At 37.2% G+C, this 23,849-nt stretch overlaps 1 protein-coding gene across 1 annotated transcript in view; it reads left to right on the top strand.

The window, feature by feature from the left end:
• DTNBP1 (dystrobrevin binding protein 1) overlaps positions 1-23,849 on the top strand; it is a 183,951-nt gene that overhangs the window by 84,796 nt on the left and 75,306 nt on the right. Inside the window, exon 7 of the mRNA XM_045847207.1 lies at positions 1,619-1,641. Coding sequence (XP_045703163.1) covers positions 1,619-1,641 — 23 coding nt within the window. The remainder of the gene's footprint in view (positions 1-1,618; positions 1,642-23,849) is intronic.

Genomic DNA, 23,849 nt, shown 5'->3' with positions numbered 1-23,849 from the left:
CAGCCAGAAGGTGGAAAGGTGAGCATGATAATTTCAAATGGAACATAGCTTTCCGCAATTGGGCAATTACTCATTCATACTATACACTGGGTTCTTTGTTTTATGCTTGTTGGTGTTTTATGCTTGTTTGGGGGAAGAAAAGTGTCTGTGAAATTATTACTCTGAGTTTTAGCTTTTTAAAATGAGAGGTGCCTTTTAGAAATTTTGTTCACTGCTATCTATTCTAAGAAAAGGAAAGCAGAGGCTCTCTAAAGATTATAATCATAGAAGAAAGAATTATTCAACCTGAATAAAGAATATCAACTGAGTGATCTCTCGTCTTTTACATCTGTGAGTGACCTTAGAGAATTGCTACTAAGAAGCAAACTGAAGGTATCTTTTCAAGATGTTCTCTTGTGATGCATGTTGCCTTACTGTTAGGCATTTCAGCTTTCATCCCATTGTTGGAATATAAAATAGGTTTAGGCATGTTTATTTTATACCTAGTCTTTTAAGAATTAAGTTGGACTATTAGCTAAAGGGAAACAATTGCACATGTTTTTGAAAAGATGGGATTGAAGATAGCATTCTTTTTCTTAGTTAATGAACTGTGATGCTGGAGCATTATTATGAAGAGTCAGTATTTTTAGAAAAAGAGGAGTGAGATGATCATCTGATTTAAGAACCTCCACTCGGCTGTTAACAAGAATATTTTGTTTGGCCCTTGAGTAGGCAGCTTGCCAGTCCTCTCTGTCAGCTGTTAATTGTAGTTAACTATTTTGGAACATGAGGGTAATTAGTAGTGTGGAATACTGATTTGGGAATTTAGAATATCTCTAGATTTTTAGTAAATTCTAGAGTGCAAATAAAAGATAAATGTTTCATATTTTCAGTGGGACAACAAGCCCTTATAAATAAATTTACCTCCTCAAAATAACCTTTTATTAGTATAATAATCAGAAAAATAGAATTAAAAAGTTATGAAAGAAAACCTGAAAATAACTTGCCTCGACTACTTTGTCAAAAATGTTTTGTTTTATGTTTGGTCATCTGCTTTCTCTCCCTTTACATTTCCACAGGAGACTTTGTATTTCAGCCTCCTTAATTGACACTGACAAAACTGCCAACCATGGCATTTCCTAGAGCCTTGGCCCTTTTCTGTCAGGATGAGCTATGGACCTCAGTCTTTTGATATGTGCTTCTCCTTTTATTTGAAAGGGAAAATAACTGCCCCTGTCCTGGCTTATTTTTAATTAAATATCTTAAACCTCTATTATTTAAAATTTATCAGAGGAAGGAAAATTAAATGCTTTTATAAACTGATAATACTGGTTATTATATATATACCAGATGGTTCATAACTGGCATTAAAATGCTTTGTATTTTACTGTAGGTGTTTCAGTATCTTAATAGTTTAAATTTTGGTAGAATTTTTTTTGAGCCATTAGTAGGGTAATAGAAAAACTAAAAAAGTAACTTTAGGCTAATTGTATTGGTAATTACAGTGAAGCATTGATATATGAGCATCCAAATATATTACTCTGAGCATTTAAAATACATAAATTTTTATTATAATCTAAGAGCATTTTCCATTGGAAATAGATTATTTTAAATTTACATTTTCTTTTTCTTTCTACAGGAAGGAACTTGAAGCCTTCAAAGGTAATTTTGTGTTTAATTCTTCACTTTAAAGTAGATGAGAGTTAATTGATGTCAGATGTTCTTTCTTAATGATGAAAGAACTCATTCCTTTTTCTTTAAATTAGTTTACATCAAAAAAAGTTTGCTTAATATTGTTTTGCTAGTTTTATTTAATCACAAGTGGTTTTGATATTCTCTTTTAGCTATAACATATGTGCCAAGTGAGAGTTTCTACTGATGACCATTATGACTCATATGTTAGGATGGCACAGCGCTAACTTTGAGATTGTTGAGAATCATAATTTTAAAAGATTCTGCTTTCTGTTGTGCGAACTCTGGACCACAGGACAGGGTGTGGTGATAAAGGTAGAGCTGTAACACTGCAGTTGACCCCACAGTTACTTAAACCTGCTGAGAGGTGTTCAGTGCTGAGTCCTGCCCTGCCCCTATCTGGAAACATAGGAGATAAGTCTCTTACATTTTTCAGGCTCAGTTTTTCGATCTGTAAAATTAGAAACTCTGATGAACTGTATTCTGAGATACTAAAAGCATCCAGCATTGCTTTTTAATTTTTAAGATACTCCTGTAGGGAGAGCACTGAAGAATTCTTGGTTGTGTTGACCCTTACTAGTTACGGAGAAACATAGTGAAAACCATACACTTTCTAAGCAGCTCAAAGCCCTTCCAAGTTGTTGTTTTTCAGTTACTCTTCAGCTAATCACTATTCTCAGAGAGACTCATTTCAATTATATTTGAATATAAACTAGTATTGATCTTTAGATTTACTGAATCATTAAAGATTTTCCAGTATATCATTTATAGTTGAATTTGTTTATTTAAAATACATTTTATTGATTGTGCTATTACAGTTGTCCCATTTCTTTTCTCCCTTTTATCCCCTCTCCACTCCCCTCCCACCAGCATTCCCCTCCACTTAGTTGATGTCCATGGGTCGTACATATAAGTTCTTTGGCTTCTCCATTTCCTACACTATTCCTAAACTCCCCCTGTCTATTTTGTACCTACCATTTATACTGCTTATTCCTTGTACCTTTTCCCCCATTCTCCCCTCCCCCACAGTGGTAACCTTCCATGTGATCTCCATTTCTGTGATTCCATTCCTGTTCTAGTTGTTTGCTTAGTTTGTTTTAGTTTTTGTTTTTTAGGTTTGGTTGTTGATAGTTGTGAGTTTGTTGTCATTTTACTATTCATAGTTTTGATCTTCTTCTTTTTCTTAGATAAGTCCCTTTAGCATTTCATATAATAAGGGCTTGGTGATGATTAACTCCTTTAACTCGACCTTATCTGGGAAGCACCCTATCTGCCCTTCCATTCTAAATGAAAGCTTTGCTGGATAGAGCAATCTTGGATGTAGGTCCTTGTTTTTCATGACTTGGAATACTTCTTTCCAGCCCCTTCTTGCATGCAAGGTTTCTTTTGAGAAATCAGCTGATAGTTTAATGGGAACTCCTTTGTAGGTAACTGTCTCCTTTTCTCTTGCTGCTTCTAAGATTCTCTCCTTATTTTTAATCTTGGCTAATGTAATTATGATGTGCCTTGGTGTGCTCCTCCTTGGGTCCAACTTCTTTGGGACTCTCTGGACTTCTAGACTTCCTGGAAGTCTATTTCCTTCACCAGATTGGGGAAGTTCTCCATTATTTTTTCAAATAAGTTTTCATTTTCTCGCTCTTCCTCTTCTCCTTCTGGCACCCCTATGATTCAAATGTTAGAACATTTGAAATTGTCCTGGAGGATCCTAAGCCTCTCCTTATGTTTTTACATTCTTGTTTCTTAGTTCTGTTCTGGTTGAATGTTTATTTCTTCCATCTCCTCCAAATCGTTGATTTGAGTCTTGGTTTCCTTCCCCTCACTGTTGCTTCCCTGTATATTTTTCTTTATTTCACTTTGCATAGCCACCATTTTTTCCTCTATTTTGACCATACTCAACTATTTCTGTGGGCATCCTGATACAAGTGTTTTGAACTCTGCTGAGCAAGTGGCATTGTTCCCTTTCTGACCCTGCCCCCCCACATACAGCTCCACAGTTCAGCAAGGTGGGTTGCCCCACCCTGGTGAATACCTAAGGCTTTGTTCCTTACTATGTAACCGGCCCACCAAGACAAAAAAAAATGGCCCAAACAACTAAGTGACGAAGAGGTAGCAAGCCTATCAGATGCAGAGTTCAAAACACTGGTAATATAGTTGAATTGTTTATGTATGTAATCTGTTTAGGTGTTTTAGAAAGAATAACTAACACTCAAGATAAAAGGTACAAAGGCTTATTTCTGCTCTAATATTGAACAGACTTGTTTTGGCTAGATTTGATTTAACTGACTGTAGTTATAGTACATGATTAAGTTCATGTCCAGTTTGTTGAGGAAGTGTTAAGTGATCATGTGATATAATATATTATCATGGCTGTCCTTATTCTTAATCAATTTGTGAACCATGACTCATGTACATTATTTTTTATCAGTGGTTTGAAATCCTCATAAAATGATCTTTTTCCTCTCATTCTTTTACTCACCTAACATCTTATATTACATTAGAAGAAGAAAAAAAATCAAGTTAATATTAAAAGATAGGTTGGGACACTGATTATGCAAAAATGTCAGGTTGCATCTCAGTACTCAGGTGTTTTTGGTTTTGTTTTTGTATGACAGTATTCAGAGAAAAAGAAGAGACCAGCAGTTTGCAAAAGGTTAGGTAGTGTTACGTATTACCCAGTAGAATAATTCAATTTATGCTGATATATCTTGTTTATACATACATTCTTTGTTATGTACATCATTTAACAATACATCCAACCCACTCATAGACAATTAAAATTTTCCAGTTTGAACAAACTGTAAATTGATTGTTGTATCATACCAAGGTTTTTTAATTATCAGTATTCATTAAAATTCTTTCCTCTTGAATGTTATACTAATGTTTTAAAAGCATGTAATAAAGAAGAACTGGAACTGCTCTTCTAAGACTTTATGTAGAAAAAAAGAAAAAATTCATTCAAACAAATTGTAACAATTTCTTTCTGTATGTCATTGTCTTTACCTTTATTTTTCTTTATAACATTGCAGGAAAACAAAAGGCACTACTTTCTCTGATTGTTTTATTTAATTTGTAGTTTTACTTGGAAGATCTTTTCTAAGTTGGTGAAAAATTAACTTTTGGGGACAAAAATACAAAATTAGTAACCTTCAAAGTTAGTAATATAGGTCAGTATCATCCAACAAGTTCTGGATTCTTCTATCTGCCATTGAAGTTAATTAGTTAAGTTTATCTTTCACTTGTGGCACATTGTAGCAGATCTCTGTAATATTATTGAAACTAGTTATTGCTTGTTTGGTTAATACTTGTAGGAGAAGGGTTTTCTATGTTTTGAGGACACTGCATTCTTTTAAACTTTCTACTGATAGTCACTTGAATAATAGACAATATAAAAAGGAGGGTAGGATCTTTAAAGTCTTAATTTTTATTTTCAATAAGGAATGAATTCCATTATTATAAGGATATGTAGAATAAATACAGGCTTACCTCATTTTATTGCTCTTTACTTTATGGCTCTTAGAAGATAATGCATTTTTTACAGATTGAAGGTCTGTGACAACCTTGTGTTGAACACATCTACTGGAACCATTTTTTTCAACATTTGCTCATTTTGTATCTGTCACATTTTGTAATTCTCAAAGTATTTCAAGATTTTTCATTATTATTCTATTTGTTATGATGATCAATCAGCAGTGATCAATATTGAGGCAAGACATCAGCAAAATGATTACAACTTGCTGAAGGCTTAGATGATGGTTAACACTTTTTTCAGCAATAAAGTATTTTTAAAATAAGATAGGTACATTATTTTCTTAGACATATGTAATTGCACACTTATTAGACTACACTATAATGAACATAGCTTTTATATGCACTGGGAAGCTAAAGAATTGTGACTTGCTTTATTGCAATATTCACTTTGTTGCAGTGGCCTGGAATTGAGCCCACAATACCTCTGAGGTATGCCTGTAAGTTTTTCACACTCCTTAAAGACATGGGAAATTGGCCATGAATAGACATGTCTGTCGTTTAGGGATTGTCCATCATTTTTCCACTTTTATTTTTAAAATAGATTGCCCACGTATAAATCTTAAAATCACTCTTAAGATTGTCATTGTAAGTGTAGAAATACTGTACGGCTGAAAAGAGGTAGAGGTAAGGAGATCTAAGATTGGATATTTTTCTTACCTCTGTAAGATTCCTGACTTAAACATGGTTTTAATATGAAGACTTGCTCTTTACTCTTCCCTTAAATGCCTTACCAAATTTAACTGTCATTCTCCATTTCTCTATAAAACATACTGACAGCCCTAACATGCTGAATGCTTGTGGCTCCTAGGCTACTCATATGTACATCTAAATATTTTTTGTTTCCACCAGCTGCATTGAATGCTTAGTTGTGTTTGCTCCCGAACTCATTTATACTTGTTATTGTTATATAGTTTAATTAAGTATCAGATATAATGATGAAACCTCAGTATTAAGGAGAACTATAAGAAAAACTAAGTTGACTGCTTTGGAAGATTTAATATAAGTAGCTTTAAAAATTGATGTAAACAGTATAATTAAAAATTAGAAAATATTTGGGGAAAATAAAAATCCTGAAAGAGTCTGTACACAGATCATTTCACATCTTAAATTCCTGCTCTGCTTTTAAAAAATAGACTGGAAATTTTATCCACTGCACTATGGGTTGCTTATGCAAGAATTTTCAAAATCAGTAGGCCTGTACTTAAAGAATTAATGAATAACAAGTATGGTTATACTTTAAAGTATTTTAATGAATTTCTATATTAACTTTTTAAAAAATTAGATGAGCAACATGAGATCCAGTGGGATCATATAAGGGAATGTCCATTGTAATCTCATTAATATAAAAACACCCAGCCATGTAAGAAATGTAACTTGCTGGGGTGAAAACATGCTAGGATTTAAGAATTATCACTGTCATCACAAGTTGATCATCATGGGAATGAGCAGGAAAAGGCAGCTATGCCCATTCTGATAACAGTGTGATCACATTTAAGGCTGAGCTCTAAAAAGCAGTGCCAATGAAGAAGACAGGGCAAGATTAGTCAGAGACAAAGGAAAAAAACAAACAAACAAACAAGACAATTTAGTGACAAGGAAATCCAGAGAGGAGAAAGATTAAAGGACAGGTGGTTACCAATGATATAAGTAATGCCAAGAAGTTGAGCAGAATGGGGACATCCCATTGGATTTGACAATGAATAGGTAATTGGTAATTTGAAAGAGCTGCTTGTAGGGAAAACTCAGATTGAAAATCAGAAGTACTTGAGAAGTTAGAAAACAAAGGTGAGACTTCTAGTCAAGATGGTGACATAGGTAAGCATGGCTTGCCTCCTTGCACAACTGCATCAAAATTACAACTAAAATATAGAACAACCATTACTCAGAACTGTCAGAAATCGAGTTGAATGGAAATTTGGCAACTACAGAATTGAAGAAAACATATCCATCCAGCTGGTAGGAGGGGTGAAGACATGGAATTGGCTGGTCTCACATCCACATGTGGTAGATAAAAATTCAGGAGGGATATTTCAGGAGCAAGGAGTCCCAGCCCTACACCAGGCCCCCACTCCAAGGTTCCAGTGCCAGAAAGATAAGTCCACATAACTTCTGGCTGCAAAAACAATCAGGGATTGAGTAAGTAGAAGAAACTTCTGGAGTCCCAAGCAGTTTCCCTTAAAGAACCCACAAATGGAATTACTCAGATTCACTCCCTCTGAGCTCCAGCACTAGGGTGGCAGCTTGGAAGGCACCAGTGGCATACAGGGAGGAACTGAAGTGTCTAGCATCAAACGAGAGCTGGGGGACAGTTTTCTCTCAGCAAGGCAGGCAGAGGCCATTGTCCCTTTCTGAGCACCCCCGGCCCTGCACAGAGCCACAGAGCTGGTGGGTTGGTGCCATATGTGAGACTCCACCAACCTGGTTGACACTTTTCCCTGCCCTAGAGATCCTCTGGAACTCTGTCTCACCCAAATTATGGGCCCACCCAAATTGTTAACCATGACTTATCCATATGAGTAGCTGGTCTTGGCTCATGATTCACAACTTCCTGAACCCTACCAAATAAGCAACAGTTGGCCTCAGTGAGTCCCCAGGCCCTTTACCTCTTGCAAAGTGGCCCCAGGCCTGGCACTAGCAGTGGCCAGGCTAAATTCAGTTTGGCTTTGCCTGGGAATCTGCAAGCCCAGCACAAGTAGCAGACATCTCAGACTGCTTTTGTATGTCAGATAGGGAGACCACAGGTTGGGGCTGACCTTGACCTGCACCACCTGGGAAATCCCAGAGCCTGCATACCCAGTGGACAGCTATAGAACATGTTAGAGCACCTTCACAGCCCCTGCATAGCTATGCCCCTGCATAGCTGATCCTCCATGGAGGGCAGAGGTTGGTGGTGGTCAGTGGTCACAGGGAGTAACTGCAGCTCATTGGCTTGGGTAAATCCCTCCCATTGACCTGCCAGTGGCAGTCAAGGCTCAACTACAAGAGGAGGTTGTAATCCGCCTACACAAAGGGCACCCATTGATTACCCAGCTTGGGTGATAGGGGAAGCTGTGCCCCTGGACCCTACAGGACACCTACTCCATTAGGCCACACTACCAAGAGCAGGGAGTCATAGCAGCTCTACCTAATACATAGAAAGAAACAGGGTAGCTACCAAAGTGAGGAGACAAAGAAACATGGCCCAAATGAAAGAAAAGATCAAAATCCAGAAAAAGAAGTAAACAAAAGGGAGATAAGCAATCTTTCAGATGCACAGTTCAAAACACTGCTTATAAGGATGCTCACAGAACTTAGTGAAGACCTCAACAGCATAAAATAGATCTATTCAGAAACAAAGGATACACTAATTGAAATAAAGAACAATTTACAGGGAAACAACAGTAGAATGGGTAAAACCAAGAAAGAAATCAATGTTTTGGAACATAGGAAGCCAAAAACAACCAATCAGAAGAAGAAGAAGAAAAATTCCCAGAAATATGAGGATAGTGTAAGCAGCCTGTGGGACAACTTCAAGTGTTATAGCATTCACATCATTGGGGTGCCAGAAAGAGGAGAGAAAGAGCAAGAAATTAGAAATCTATTTGAAAAAATAATGAAACTTCCTTAACTTGGTGGAGGAAATAGACATGCAAGTGCAGGAAACACAGAGAATCCCAAACAAAATGGATGCAAAGAGACCCACTCCAAGTCACATCATAATTAAAATGCCAAAGGTTAAAGATAAAGACAAAATCTTAAATGCAGCAAGAGAAAAGCAGTTAGTTATGTACAGGGGCATCCCCATAAGACTATCAACTGAAATCTCAAAAGAAACTTTGCAGGCTAGAAGAGATTGGCAAGGAATATTCAAAGTCATGAAAAGCAAGGACTTACAGCCAAGATTACTCTACCCAACAAAGCTATCTTTTAGAATTGAAGGGCAGATAAAGTGCTTCTAAGACAAGAAAAAACTAAAGGAGTTCATCATCACTAAACCTCTATTATATGAAATGTTAAAGGGACTTATTTAAGAAAAAAGATAAAAATTATGAACAATAAAATGGCAAAAATACATATCTATCAACAATAGAATCTAAAAAACAAACTAAACAAACAAGAGCAGAGAATCATGGATTCAGAGAGCATTTTGATGGTTGCCAGGTCAGAGCGGGGTGTTGGGGAATGGGTGAAGAGGTGAGGGGATTAAGAAGTTCAAATATGTAGTTACAGAAGCTTTGGGGGTGTAAAGTACAGAATAGGACATGCAGTAGCCAAAGAACTTAAATGAATGACCCATGGACATGGGAACAGTAGTGTGGGAGTTGCCTGAGGGAGCAGGGTATTGGGTGGAGGGGGCTAAGGGGGAAAAATTGGATCAATTGTAATAGCATAATCAATAAAAAATAATTAAAAAATTAAAAAGATTAATGTGATCATCACACACACACACACACACACACACACACACACACACACACACACACACAGAAAGGTAACATGAAGCCCTGGCTGGCGTAACTCAGTGGATTGAGCGCGGGCTGGGAACCAAAGTGTCCCAGGTTCGATTCCCAGCCAGGGTACATTCCTGGGTTGCAAGCCATAACCCCCAGCAACCGCATATTGATGTTTCTCTCTCTCTCTCTCTCTCTCTCTCTCTCTCTCGCTCTCTCTCTCTCTCCCCCCCTCCCTTTCCTCTCTAAAAAAAAAATAAAATAAATACAATCTTTAAAAAAAAAAAAAGAAAGGTAACATGAACTGTTTTTGATGAGTGAAAAAAAATGAAAAGGTAACTCGAGACAGAATCAGGGTCAGGATCGGGGAGAAGGTTAAAACAAGGATTTAAGGAGTTGAAGTCCTGGAGAGAATGGAAAGAAATGATATTTATATAGGTTATCCTTAGAGAGGACATCTCTTTCCCTGAGACCTAAGGAAAGGAAAGGATGGTTGGTAATATGGGGAAAAATTGACATGGAGGGAGTAAATAAGTTTTTGAGAATCCATGTAAGTAAAGGTAATCTGAATTTGCAGATCTTGGCTTAGAAGTAGAAATAACAACCAAAAAAAAAGTATGCTTTGGTTAACACAGAATTGGGGATGGGGATAGCATATATGATAGATTAGCGGAGCATGGTCATCTTGGAGGCTGATGAGAGCAGGATTAAAATGATTGGCCATGGAATTGAAGCTGGAGAGGAGAGGCCTGACTAGACCAGTAAAATAAGCAAGATGTGAGGTACTGGGGTTGATGTACACCACAAAGATGAACACTTAAGTAGTTGTGGTGGATCTCGTGGTCAAAAAAGGAATTTTAGTTTGAGATCTTACAGGTGGAGCAGTTCCCAGTGATGATGACTAAATTTAAGTAAACATAGAAGTCGTAAGACTGAAGAGGATGCCTAAATCGGAGCATTCTGAAACCATGAGGAATCTTACTTGTTAGGATGACTCTTGGGTATGGATTATGCATACTGCAGGCTTGGCAGCCCTTAGCATGTTACAAGTCTGTATATGATGGTATGTGGTAAATTTGGTAGAGTTTATTGGTTTAATTCAAGAGTTAGCTTAACATGTAAGGCAAAACTGTGCAGCCAGTATTTGGCAATATTTAAGTAATGGAGATTTAGGTTGCATAACATAAATGTCCTCTGTCCTCAAGGATCTAAGGCACTATGGCAAAGCTTATAGGACAGAAAGGCAAATGTATAATTTCAATGCAATGTAAAAATATTGTAAGAGAAATAAGCACACAAAGGTGGGAAAATTGACTATTTAGAGAAAGGCAATGGCACTTGAGCTGGATCTGCTCACAGTCTGAAAAGGGTAATAAGGATGTTCCAGGAAGAGGCAAGAACAATTGCAAAGATGCAGAGATGTTTATTTTATTTCAAGAGTACACATTAAATTTTAACTTCTTGTTCAATGAGAGAACTATAGGTAATTTTGTGAGGCTAAAACATACATTATATGGGGTGAAATAGTAAGGGATGAAGTTGAGATATAGGTGGGGAACAAAAGATACAGTCTTTTAAGTCATGCAAAGGAGTGTGGACTTTTTCCTTTGGGCCAGTAGTCTCCAAAGAGGGATGTGAGTATGCAAAATAATAGGAATAGAGAGCCAAACTGGAACTTCTATTAGTTTCTTTTCTATGTTATCCTTTTAAATTTCAATTTTTGTGTATATTAAACTAGTAAGAAATTCATGCATGTATATGATATATACATACACATACACACACATGTGTATATACATACATGAATATATACATGTATACGTGTGTGTATACACACACATACATACACATTTGGGGTACACATTAAAAGCTTTTGCTCATGGTGGGGGTGCATGGTCAAAAGGGCTTAAAAATTACTATTGTTGCCTATAGAGACAGGGTAGAAGCGAGAAAACCGAAAAGGTTTTAATTAGTGTATCAGGATTATATTTGCAGTTAAGAACAAGTTTTCTGGGATCATTCAGAAGATAGATTGAAAAGAGCAGGTCTAGAGTAAGAGCGATTAGTTGGGAAACTATTAAAAAGATTTGAATTAAAGCAATGATAGAATGGAGAGAAAGACATAGATTCAAGAAACTAAGTAAGTAGAATAAAAAGAATTTCTGTTTCTGATAACAGTTGCGAGGAGTGTAGAATGACTCCTAGAATTCTGGCTATGGTAGTTTTTTTGTTGATCAGGGCCTATCTGTTACAAGTAAAGAAGAAGACTCAGGATAGAATAGTAGTGAATTCTGCTAGGTTTTTGGGAGGAGGTAAAAGCGTTGGTTTATTCATAACTGCAGGCAGGTTCCCAATAATTCCACAAAATTGTACAACTTTTTGTTATTAACTAGATTGAGAAATGCTTTTTTAAAACAGTATTATTGAGGTGTAATTTATGTGCCACAAGATTCATTCCTATTAAGTGTACAATTCAATGATTTTTAGTAAATTTATAGTGTTACCATTACCAAAATCCAGTTTTAGAACATTTTTATCACCCACAGAGATTCTTTTCTGTCCATTTGCATGCAGTGCCCACTTGCAATCAATAATCAGTTCTCTCTCATAAATTTGCCTTTTATGGACATTTCATAAAAAGCAGTCATCTAATATATAGCCTTTTTGTATCTGACTTCTTTTACTTAGTGTTAAAATTTGAGGTTTATTCATGTTGTGGCATATATCAGTGGATTGTTCTTTTTTGTTGCTGAGTTAATATTCCATTGTATGAGTGTACTACATTTTGTTCATCCATTCACCAGTTGATAACATTTTGGATTGCTTCCAGTTTTTGGCTATTATGAATAATTTTGCTGTAAACTTTCATAGGCAAGCCTTTCTGTGGATATATGTTTCCATTTCTCTTGGACAGCTATGACTAGAATTTCTGGATTATATAATAAGTTTATGTTTAATTTTCTAAGAGACAGCTAAACTGATTTCCAAAGTGGCTGTGCCATTTTGCATTCCCACCAACAATATATGAACGATACAGTTTCTCCTCATCCTTGCCAGCATTTGTTATTGTTAACTCTTACATCTAGATATATGATCCTTTTTTTAATGATCCATTTTGAGTTCCTGTGATATAAATCTTGTCTTTTTTTTGCATACTGAATATGTAATTGTCTTAGAACTAATTTTTTCTTTGAATTCTCCTATAAATACTGTGTTAATTGACTCAACCACTGGCCTGCAGTGACCATGGAACACTGCGGATGGCTCGTCGAAACACAAGAAAAACATACACAGAGACAACCAGGTCCTGTGGGGAAATAGGGATGGAATGGCCACTCTCTCTAGTGGGGAGTGCCTCCACCACCCTCCCTAGGGGAGAGCACCCCGTTCTCCTACCCAAGAAGGCTTTTATTGGGCTTGTTTACACAGGAATTCAGATAAAGCTCATTAATCATTGCCAGGAAGTAAGGATCAAACAATAGATAACAAAGAACACTGAGGGCCTATTTTGAGTCAAGGTCAGATAGCTAAAGAGCTGTAAAACTTTGAGGAACAAACTTACTTCTTCTTTGGACCCTTATCAGTTAATTGAGAGCATTCTAAACAAAGCAGGTTTCACAGGATTTTACATATTCTTTCTTAGGCCTGATCACCCAGGAAATCCACCCTCTCCAGCACAGGGCTGCACCACTCTGTCATTGTTTCAGGCTTAGGCGGAGCAAGGGGAGTAAGCTAGCCAAGAGATTAGGAGATTTTCTTGCAGACAATGAGGACTCAGGCTTTGTCAAAGCCGAGGAGTGGGGGTCCATCACCCTCTTTTGCTGTAGCCCCCAAAGTCCTTGGGGGCCTCCCATGTGACTGTGCCTGTCTTAGGTCATTCCCCCCTTGGGCAATCTTACCCATCATTGGCTAACCGACCAAGCATTGGGGGCCAGGCAGGATGAAGTCAAAGGAGCAGAAGCAGCACTCCTGCCAGGGAGATAAGCTTTTGTCTCCTTGCTGGCTTATGGTCCAAGGTCATTCCCTCAGCCTTAGCCTTGGGGGGGGGTTACAGCTTCTGATACCAGACAGGGTGGTTCCCAACAGTTAATTATGTCCCACAGGTTTTATATGTTGTATATTTCTTTTTTCTTTTTTCTTAATTATAGTTTACATTGAATATTATTTCTTTTTAGTTTCAGATATACAGTATAGTGGCTAGACAATCATGTCCTTTACAAAGTGGCCCCGATATTTCCAATATCCAGCTGGCACCATACATAGTTATTATAATATTATTGACTATATTCCTTGTGCTGTACTTTACATCCTGTAACTGTGTTGTAATTACCAATCTGTACTTCCCAATCACTTCACCCTTTTTAACCAGTCCCCTAGCCCCAGTTGCCCTTGGCAATCATGTCTGTTCTCTGTACCTATGAGTCTCTTTCTGTTTTGTTTGTTCATTTCTGTTGTTCAGAACTATTTTAAAAAGACTGTCTTTTCCCACACTGACTTGCTTTAGCATCTTTGCAGGAAACCAGTGGCCATGAATGTAAGAGTTTTTTTCTGGACTCCTGATTTTGTTTCTTACTGCCAGTAGCTTAACTACTGTAGCTTTGTAATAAGTTTTAAAATTGGCAAGTGTTAAGTCCTCCAACTTTGTTCTTTTTCTAAATCATTTGTTTGCCTATTTTAGGTTCTTTGCATTTCTGTATAAATTTTAGAATCGTTTTCTTTCAATTTCTACAGAAAAAAGCATGCTGGGATTTTGATAGGCTTTGTGTTGAATCTGTAGATCAGTTTGGGAGAATTGCTATCTTAACAGTTTGTATCTTCCAATCCATAAACATGGAATATGTCTCCATTTATTTAGATACTTGACAATTTTCAGCAATTCTTTGCTAGATTTATTTTTGTTTATTTTTAAATTTTTATATTTGAGGTTTAATTGACACACAACATTATGTTAGTTTCAAGTGTACAACATAGTGATTTGATATTTGTATACATTCCAAAATAATCATCACAATATGTCTTGTCAACATCCATCACCACACAGTTACAAACATTTTTTGTGTAATGAAAACTTAAGATTTATTCTCTTAGCAAGTTTCATATATGTAATATAATATTATTAACTATAGTCACCATGGTGTATAGTCACCACCATGCTGTACATTATATTCCTATGGCTTACTTATTTTATAACGTGAAGTTTGTACCTTTTGACCCCCTTCACCTATTTTTCCCATCCCCTATCACCCCCTGGCAAGCACCAGTCTGTTCTCTGTATCAAGTGAGCTTGTCCTCCCCCTTTTTAAATTTAGATTCCACATATAATTGAGATCATATAGTATTTATTTTTTTCTGTCTGACTTCTGTTACTTAGCAAAATGCCCTCAGGGCCTATCCATGTTGTCACAAGTGGTAAGATTTCATTATTTTTTAAGGCTGAGTAATATCCGTTGTGTGTATATACCACATATTCTTTATCCATTCATCCATATGTTTCCTTATCTTGGCTATAGAAAAGAATACTGCAGTGAACACTGGAGTGCAGATATCTTTTCAAGTTAGTGTTTCATTTTCCTTGTGTATATACCCAGGAACAGAATTGCTGGATCATATGGTAGTTCTATTTTTAATTTTAAAAGAACCTCCATACTGTTTTCCATATGGCTGCACCAGTTTACATTTCACCAACAGTGCCCAAGGGTTCTCTTTCCTCCAATCCTTGCAACACAAGTTAATTCTCATCAGGGTTTTTATTTTTAATCTTTACCTGGGGACATGCCCATTGACTTTATTTTTTTTTTAGAACAGCTAAAATATTTTTTATTTTATTATTTTAAAATTTTTTATTGTTTCTGCTCTTACAGTTGTCCCCAATTTTCCTCCTTTGCCTAACTCCTTCTAGCAGCCCCCCTTCCCATAGTCTATCCCCACACCATTGTTTATGTCCACGGTGATGCATATATGTTTTTTGTCTAGTCCCTTCACCTTCTTTCAACCAGTCCCAACCACCCTCTCCCCTCTTACAGCTGTCATTCTGTTCCTTGTTTCTGTGCCTCTGAGTCTATTTTGCGTATTATTTTATTTTGTTCCTTAGATTCCAGTTATAAGTGATATCATATAGTATTTGTCTTTTATTGCCTGGCTTATTTCACTAAGTATAACAGTCTCCTGTTCCATCCATGCTGTCACAAAAGATAAGAATTCCTTCTTTTTTACTGCTGTGTAGTAGTCCATCGTGTAAATGTACCACAGCTCTTTTATCCACTCATCTACTGATGGGCACTTAGCCTGTTTCCAAATCTTGGCTATTGTAAATAATGCTGCTATGAACATAGGGATGCATATATTCTTTTGAATTGTTGTTTTGGGATTCTTTGGCTATATTCCAGAAGTGGAATTGCTGAGTCAAAAGGCAGATCTTTTTTTTTTTTTTAAAGGAAATTCCATACTGTTTTCCACAGTGGCTGCACCAGTCTGAATTCCCAACAGCAATGCCCTAGGGTTCCCTTTTCTCCACATCCTTGCCAGCACTTGTTGATCTGTTAATGGTGGCTATTCTGACCTGTATGAAATGGTATCTCATTGTGGTTTTAATTTGCATCTATATGATGGCTAGTGATGTTGAACATTCTTTCATATGTCTATGGGCCATCTGTATGTTCTCCTTGGAGAAGTATCTATTCAGGTTCTTTACATAATTAATTGGATTGCTTGTCTTCCTGGTGTTGAGTCATATGAGTTCTTTATATACTTTGGAGATTAAACTCTTGTCTTATGTATCATTGGAAATATGTTCTCCCATACAGTGGGTTTTCTTTTCATTGTGTTGATGGTTTCTTTAGCTGAACAAAGCTTTATAATTTGATGTCCCATTTGTTTATCTTTTCCTTAATTTCCTTTGCCCTAAGAGATATATTAACAAAAATATTTCTCTGTGGGATATCTGAAATTTTGCTGCCTATGTTTTTCAGTAGGATTTTTATGGTATCATGACTTATATTAATTCATTTTGAATTTATTGTGGTGTATGATGTAAAATGGTGGTCTAATATCATTTTTTTCCATGTACTGTTCCAGTTCTCCCAACACCATTTATTGAAGAGACTATCTTTACTCCATGTATGCTCTTGCTTCATTTGTGAAATATTAATTGACCGTAAAGGTATGGGTTTATTTCTGGGTTCTTGATTCTGTTCTGTTCATCTATGTTCCTGCTCTTATGCCAGTACCAGACTGTTCTGATTACAGTGGCCTTGTAGCATAGTTTGATACCAGGTATTGTGATCTCTCCAACTTTGTTCTTCTTTCTCAAAATTGCTGAGGCTATCCAGGGTCTTTTTTGGTTCTGTATAAGTTTTTGGAATATGTGTTCTAGATCTGTGTAATATGTCATTAGTATCTTAAAGGAATTGTGTTGAATCTATAGATTGTTTTGGGTGATATAGACATTTTAATGATTTAGTCCTCCCAATCCATGAACACGATACGTGCTTCCACTTATTCATATCTTTCTCAGTTGTTTTCTCCAGTGTCTGTCCTAAAGTTCAGGTCTTTTACCTCCTTGGTTAAGTTTATTCCTAGGTACTTTATTTTTTTGTTGTTGTAGTAAGTGGAATTTTTTTCTTAGTTTCTGTTTCTGATAGTTCATTATTAGTATATAAAAATGCCATCAACTTCTGAATAGTGACTACATATTCAGCTACCTTCCCAAGTTCATATTAGATCAAGTAGTGTTTTGGTGAGCATATAGGATTTTCCATGTAAAATATTATGTCATCTGAAAATAGTGGTGGTTTTACTTCCTCCTTTCCAATTTGGATGCCTTTTATTTCTTCTTGCCTGACTGCTATGACTAGGATTTCCACAACCATGCTGAATAAGAGAGGTGAAAGTGGACACCCCTTTCTTGTTCCTGATTTTAAGGGAAACACTTTTAGTTTTTGCCCATCGAGTATGATGTTAGCAGTAGGCTTTTTGTATATGGCCTTTATTATGTTGAGGTATACTCCCTCTATTCCCACATTGCTGAGTGTTTTATCATAAATGGGTGCTGGATCTTATTAAATGTTTTTTCTACACCTATTGACACGATCATGTGGTTTTTGTCTTTCATTTTGTTTATGTGATGTATCAGATTTATTGATTTGCAAGTGTGCTGTCCTTGCATCCCTGGAATAAATTACACTTATCATGGTGTATAATCTTTTAAATGTGTTGCTAGATCCCATTTGCTAATATTTTATTGAGGATTTTAGTATCTATGTACATCAGAAATATTAGCCTGCAATTTTCTTTCTTTGTTTTGTCTTTACCTGGTTTTAAAATTAGGATGATACTGGCCTCATAAAAAAGTTAGGAAATTTTCCCTCTTCTTGAATTTTTTGGAATAGTTTGAGAAGAATAGGTGTTAGTTCTTTTTTGAATGATTGGTAAAATTTGCCTGTGAACCCATCTGCTCCAGGACATTTTGTTTGCTGGGAGTTTTTAAATTATGCTTCAATTTCACTAGTTGTTATCAATCTGTCCAGGTGTTCTGCTTCTTCCTGATTTAGTCTTGGGAGATTGTGTGATTTTAGAAACTTGTCCATTTTGCCCAGGTTGTCCAATTTCTTGGCACATATTTGTTCATAGTATTTTCTTACAATCCTTTGTATTTCTGTGGTATACATTGTTATTTCTCTTCTTTCATTTCTGATTTTACTTATTTGGGTCCTCTCTCTTTTCTCACGATGACCCTTATTAAAGGTTCATCAGTTTTGTTTATCTTTTCAAAGAAACATCTGGATCCATTGATCTTTTGAATTGTTTTATTTTTAAAATCTGTATCTCATTTATTTCTGTGCTGATCTTGATTATTTCCTTCCTTCTACTTACTTTGACCTTTGTTTGTTGTTGTTTTTCTAGTTCTTTTAAGCAAAGGGTTAGATAATTTATTTGAGATTTTTCTATCTTTTTGAGATATGCCTCTAATGCTACAGACTTCCCTCTCTGGACTGCTTTCGCTATATCCCATAGGTTTTGGGTTGTTTTGTATTCATTTTCATTTGTTTCCAGATACTTTTTTATTTCTTTCTTGATTTCATCAATGACCCCTTCATTATTTAATAACATGCTATTTAAATGTACTTGCATGATTTTGAGGTGTTTTATAAACTGAGGTTGATTTCTAGTTTTATGTCATTGTGATCCGAGAAAATGCTTGATATGATTTCAGTTTTCTTGAATTTGTTAAGACTTATTTTGTGTCCTACCATGTGGCCTCTCTTTGGGAATGATCCATGTGCACTTGAGAAGAATGTGTAATTTGATGCTTTGGGCTAAAATATTCTGTAAATATGAATTAAATCCATTTGATGTAGTATATCATTTAAGGCTGCTGTTTTGTGTTGATTTTTTTGTCAGGAAGATCTATCCAGTAGTGTCAGTTGGTTGTTAAAAATCTCCAAGGACTGTGTTGCTGTTGATCTCTTCCTTAAAGTCCACCAAGATTTTCTTTATATATTTAGGTACCCCAGTATTGTGTGTGTGTATGTTTATAAGGGTTCTATCCTCTTGTTGGGCTGTTTCCTTTAGTATTATGTAATGAACATGTTTGTCTCTTTTCATGGTCTTTGTTTTGAAGTCTATTTTTTCAGTTATAAGTTTTGCTACCCCACCTTTTTCATTTTTTGTGTCCCTTTGCATGGAATATTTTTCCCATCCCTTCGCTTTCAGTCTGTGTAAATCTTTTGTTCTGAGGTGGGTCTCTTGTAGACATATGTATATGGGTCATGTTTTCTTTTTTTAATATATTTTATTGATTATGCTATTACATTTGTCCCATTTCCCTCCTTTCATTCCCCTCCACCCTGCACACCCTCTCCCACCCACATTCCCTGACTTTAGTTCATGTCCATGTGTATAAGTTCTTTAGCTTCTACATTTCCCATACTATTCTTACCCTCCCCCTCTCTATTTTCTACCTACTATCTATGCTATTCATTCTCTGTACCTTTTCTCCCCGTCTCCCACTCCCCTGTTGCTAACCCTCCATGTGATCTCTATTTCTGTGTTCTGTTCCTGTTCTAGTTGTTTGCTTAGTTTTTGCTTTAGGTGTAGTTGTTAATAATTCCGAGTTTGCTGTCATTTTACTGTACATGTTTTTTATCTTCTTTTTCTTAGATAAGTCCCTTTAACATTTCATATAATAAGGGCTTGGTGATGATGAACTCCTTTAACTTGACCTTATCTGAGAAGCACTTTATCTGCCCTTCCATTCTAAATGAAAGCTTTGATGGATAGAGCAATCTTGGATGTAGGTCCTTGCCTTTCATGACTTGGAATACTTCTTTCCAGCCCCTTCTTGCCTGTAAGGTCTTTTTTTTTTTTTTTTTTGAGAAATCAGCTGACACTCTGATGGGAATTCCTTTGTAGGTGACTGTCCCCTTATCTCTTGCTGCTTCTAGAATTCTTTCCTTCATTTTAATCTTGAGTGATGTAATTATGATGTGCCTTGGTGTGTTCCTCCTTGGATCCAACTTCTTTGGGATTCTCTGAGCTTCCTGGACTTCCTGGAAGTCTATTTCCTTTACCAGATTGGGGGAAGTTCTCCTTTATTATTTGTTCAAATAACTTTTCCACTTGTTGCTCATCCTCTTTCCCTTCAGGTACCCTATAATTCGGATGTTGGAACGTTTAAAGATGTCCTGGAGGATCCTAAGCCTCTCCTCATTTTTTTTGAATTCTTGCTTCTTCATTCTTTTCTGTTTGGTTATTTCTTTCTTCCTTCTGGTCCACTCCATTGATTTGAGTCCCAATTTTCTTCCTATCATTACTGGTTCCCTGTGCATTTTCCCTCATTTCATTTAGCGTAGCCTTCATTTTTTTCATCTAATTTGTGACCAAATTCAACCAATTCTGTGAGCTTCCTGATCACCAGTGCTTTGAACTGTGCATCTGGTATGTTGGCTATCTCTTCGTCACTTAGTTGTATTTGCTCTGGAGCCTTGATTTGTTTTTCTGTTTGGGCCATTTTTTTTTTTTTCGTCTTGTCTCGCCTGTTATATATGAGGGGTGGAGTCTTAGGTATTCACCAGAGCTTGTCAACCCAGTCACTGGGTTGTGACACTGTATGTGGGGGTGGGGTCCGAGAGGGAACAATGGCGCTTTCTCAGCTCTCTTCTGGATTTCAGTCTCTTCTACCTCTTTCTCCAAGAAAACTGGGCCCTTATGGTGCTGATTCCCAGATGGGTGGGCTGGTGTATGTTCTAGGACCCTGTGGGTCTCTCCAATGAACTCTCCTGTGAGGCTGGGAGTTTCTCCAGGCACCTCAACCCTCACAGGTGTTTTCAATTGGAGTTTTGAGGCTTTATTCCCCTGTGCTGGGACCCTGGGTTGTGCAGTCTGTCTCGTTTTCTGGTTTCGCCTGGTTTATCTGTGCGTGAATGTGGGACTGCCTGATCAGCCAACCACCTTGTGTGCCATGCTGGCTTCACAATCACCACCTCACTGGGTCTGCCCATTGCCACTCTGCTCCCAGGGTCTGCCAACCACCGCCTGTGCGCCCAGGGTCCGCCAGCTGCCATCCTGCACTCCTGGGGTTTGTCAGCTGCTGCCTTGCTCAACCGATGCCACTGCTTTTTTTGCCGCAACCCCTCTCCAATCAGCCATCTGACTCCGCCCCTCCTACTGGTCTGCATGAATGTGTCTGTTTTAACTCCTTGGTTGCCGGACTTCCATACAGTTCAATTTTCTGTCGGTTCTGGTTGTTATTTTATTTCTAAATTGTTGTTGTCCTAATTTTGGCTATGTGAGGAGGCACAGTGTGTCTACCTATGCTTCCATCTTGGCTGGAGGGGATCATGTTTTCTTATTCATTCAGCTACTCCATGTCTTTTGATTGGCACGTTTGAAGTTATTGATAGGTACTCATTTTATAACTTTATACCTATGTTCTCTCTCTCTATGACTTCTTAAAGCAGTCCCTTTAACATCTTTTGCAATGCTGGCTTGGTGTTAATAAATTCCTTTAGCCTTTTTTTTGTCTGGGAAATTTTTTATTTCACTTCATAATGATTCAATTTTTGACGCAGACACTGGCCTGCAGTGTCCACGATGTCATGGATGAGACATGAGATAAATTCACATGGACTACCGAGTCCTGTGGAGGAAAAGGGATGGCACAGTTACTCACTCAAAGGAGAGTGCCCTGATCCTTCCCTTCACAGGGTTTTTATTGGCTTTTAAATTGCACAGGAATATAGGTAAAGTTCATTAATCATTGTCAGGCAGTAAGGATCAAATGAATAGATAATGATCAAAGAGCTAAAAGGGCTCACACTGACTCAGGGTCTAACACCTAAAAAGTTATAAAACTTAAGGGACTAAACTCATTTCCTTCCCAGGCCTTTATAAGCTAATGAAGAGTATCCTTAGCAAAGTAGGTACAGGATTTTACATATTCTTTCTCAGGCCTAATCACCCCAGGAAGTCCTCAGTTCCCAGAGCAGGGTTGCACTGCCTCTTGTCATTGTTACAGGCTTGAGTCAGCCAGAGGAGACAAGGCAGCTGAGAGATTTGAGATTTATCACAGGCAGAATGAGGACTCAGGCTTTGTCAAAGCCAAGGGGCGAGGGTTGATCACTCCCTTTTTCCATAGCCCCCCAAGTCTTCCCTGGGGCCTCCATGTGATCATGCCTGTCTTAGGTGGTTCCCCCCTTGGGGAATCTTACCCGTCATTGGCTAACTGATCAAGCATTGGGGGCCAGGCAAGGAGCAGAAGCAGCATTCCTGCCAGGAAGATAAGCTTATCTCCTTAGTGGCTTCTGGTCTGGAGATCTCTCACTTAGCCTTAGCCTTGGAGGGGGTGGGGGGCATACAGCTCCTGAAACCAGGCAGGGCAGTTCCCAACAAATTTTAATTGATAGCCTTGTTGGATAGAGTAGTCTTGTTTGCAGATTCTTGCTTTTCATTTCTTTGAGTATTCCATGCCAATCCTTTCTGGCCTGAAGGGTTTTTGTTGAGAAATCATCTGACAGTCTTATTGGAGCTCCCATGTAGGTAACTTAACTGTTGCTCTCTTGCTGCTTTTAAGATTCTGTCTGTGTCTTTAACCCATACCATTTTAGTTGTGATGTACCTTGGTGTGGGTCTCTTTGGGTTCCTCTTGATTGGGACTCGATACTTCCTGAACTTGTGTCATTTTTCCTTTACCAGGTTAGGAAAGTTTTCTGTCATTATTTGTTCAAACAGGTTTTCTAGCCCTTGCTCACTTCTCCTTCTGGTATCCCTATAATGCAGATATTGTTATGTTTCATGTTGTCCCAAAATTCCCTTAAACCATCCCTGTTCTTTTTAAATCTTTTTTCTTTTTGTTTCTCTATTGGGTGTTTTTTTTCTACCTCATCTTCCAAATTACTAATTCAGTCCTCTGCTTCATCTAGCCTGCTTTTAATTCTTTCTGGTGTATTCTTCATTTGAGATATTGCATTCTTCATTTCTAACTGGTTCTTATTCGTGATTTCTAAATCATTTTTCATGAAGATGTAGTTCCCACTGAACTTAGTGAGCATGTTATAACCATTACTTTGAACTTTATGTCTGATAAATTGCTTGTCTCAATTTAAATTAACTCTTTCTGGGGATTTCTCCTTTTCATTCATTTGGAGGTCGTTTCTTTGTCCCCCAATTTTAGCTTCTCTTTTTTGTTTGTTTCTACATATTAAATAGATCTGATTTGACTCCCTATCTTTGTGGGGGGCCTTATGTGATAGGAGTCCTATGGGAATTAGTAGTGCAGTCTTCTTGATCTCCTGAGCTAGATGCTCTAGGAATACCCCTTATGTGGTTTATGTGGGCTCTCCTGTTGTATTTGGGTCTTGATTGTTGTTGGCCCATTTGTTGGTGGATCCTCGCCTTCAGCTGGCTGACTGAGAAGCTTAACCCCAATGATGTCTTGTACGCTGTTGTACAGTGCTGACAGAACAAAGCAAAACAACACAGAAAAAGCAAACCACACAAGCAAAAAAGAAATCCACAAAATACCCAACAACAGCAAAATCAATGATGAAAGAGCAAAGAATAATAAAAGTGGAAGGAGAAATAAAATATTATAATTAAAACAAAAATATCATAAGACCAAAGGAAAGAAAAATGATTATGAGAAAAGAAACCATAAGAGTAAGAAATAGAATCAGGGAATTGCCACAAAAGAACAAAGAAAAGAAGGAAAAAATTTTAAAAAAA

The sequence above is a fragment of the Phyllostomus hastatus genome, unplaced genomic scaffold (assembly GCF_019186645.2).
Source record: "Phyllostomus hastatus isolate PE091 unplaced genomic scaffold, TTU_PhHast_1.1 phas_contig_524, whole genome shotgun sequence".
Taxonomy (NCBI): Eukaryota; Metazoa; Chordata; class Mammalia; order Chiroptera; family Phyllostomidae; genus Phyllostomus; species Phyllostomus hastatus.
Note: the sequence above shows the minus strand (reverse complement) of the source record. Positions and strands in the feature narration are given on the sequence as shown.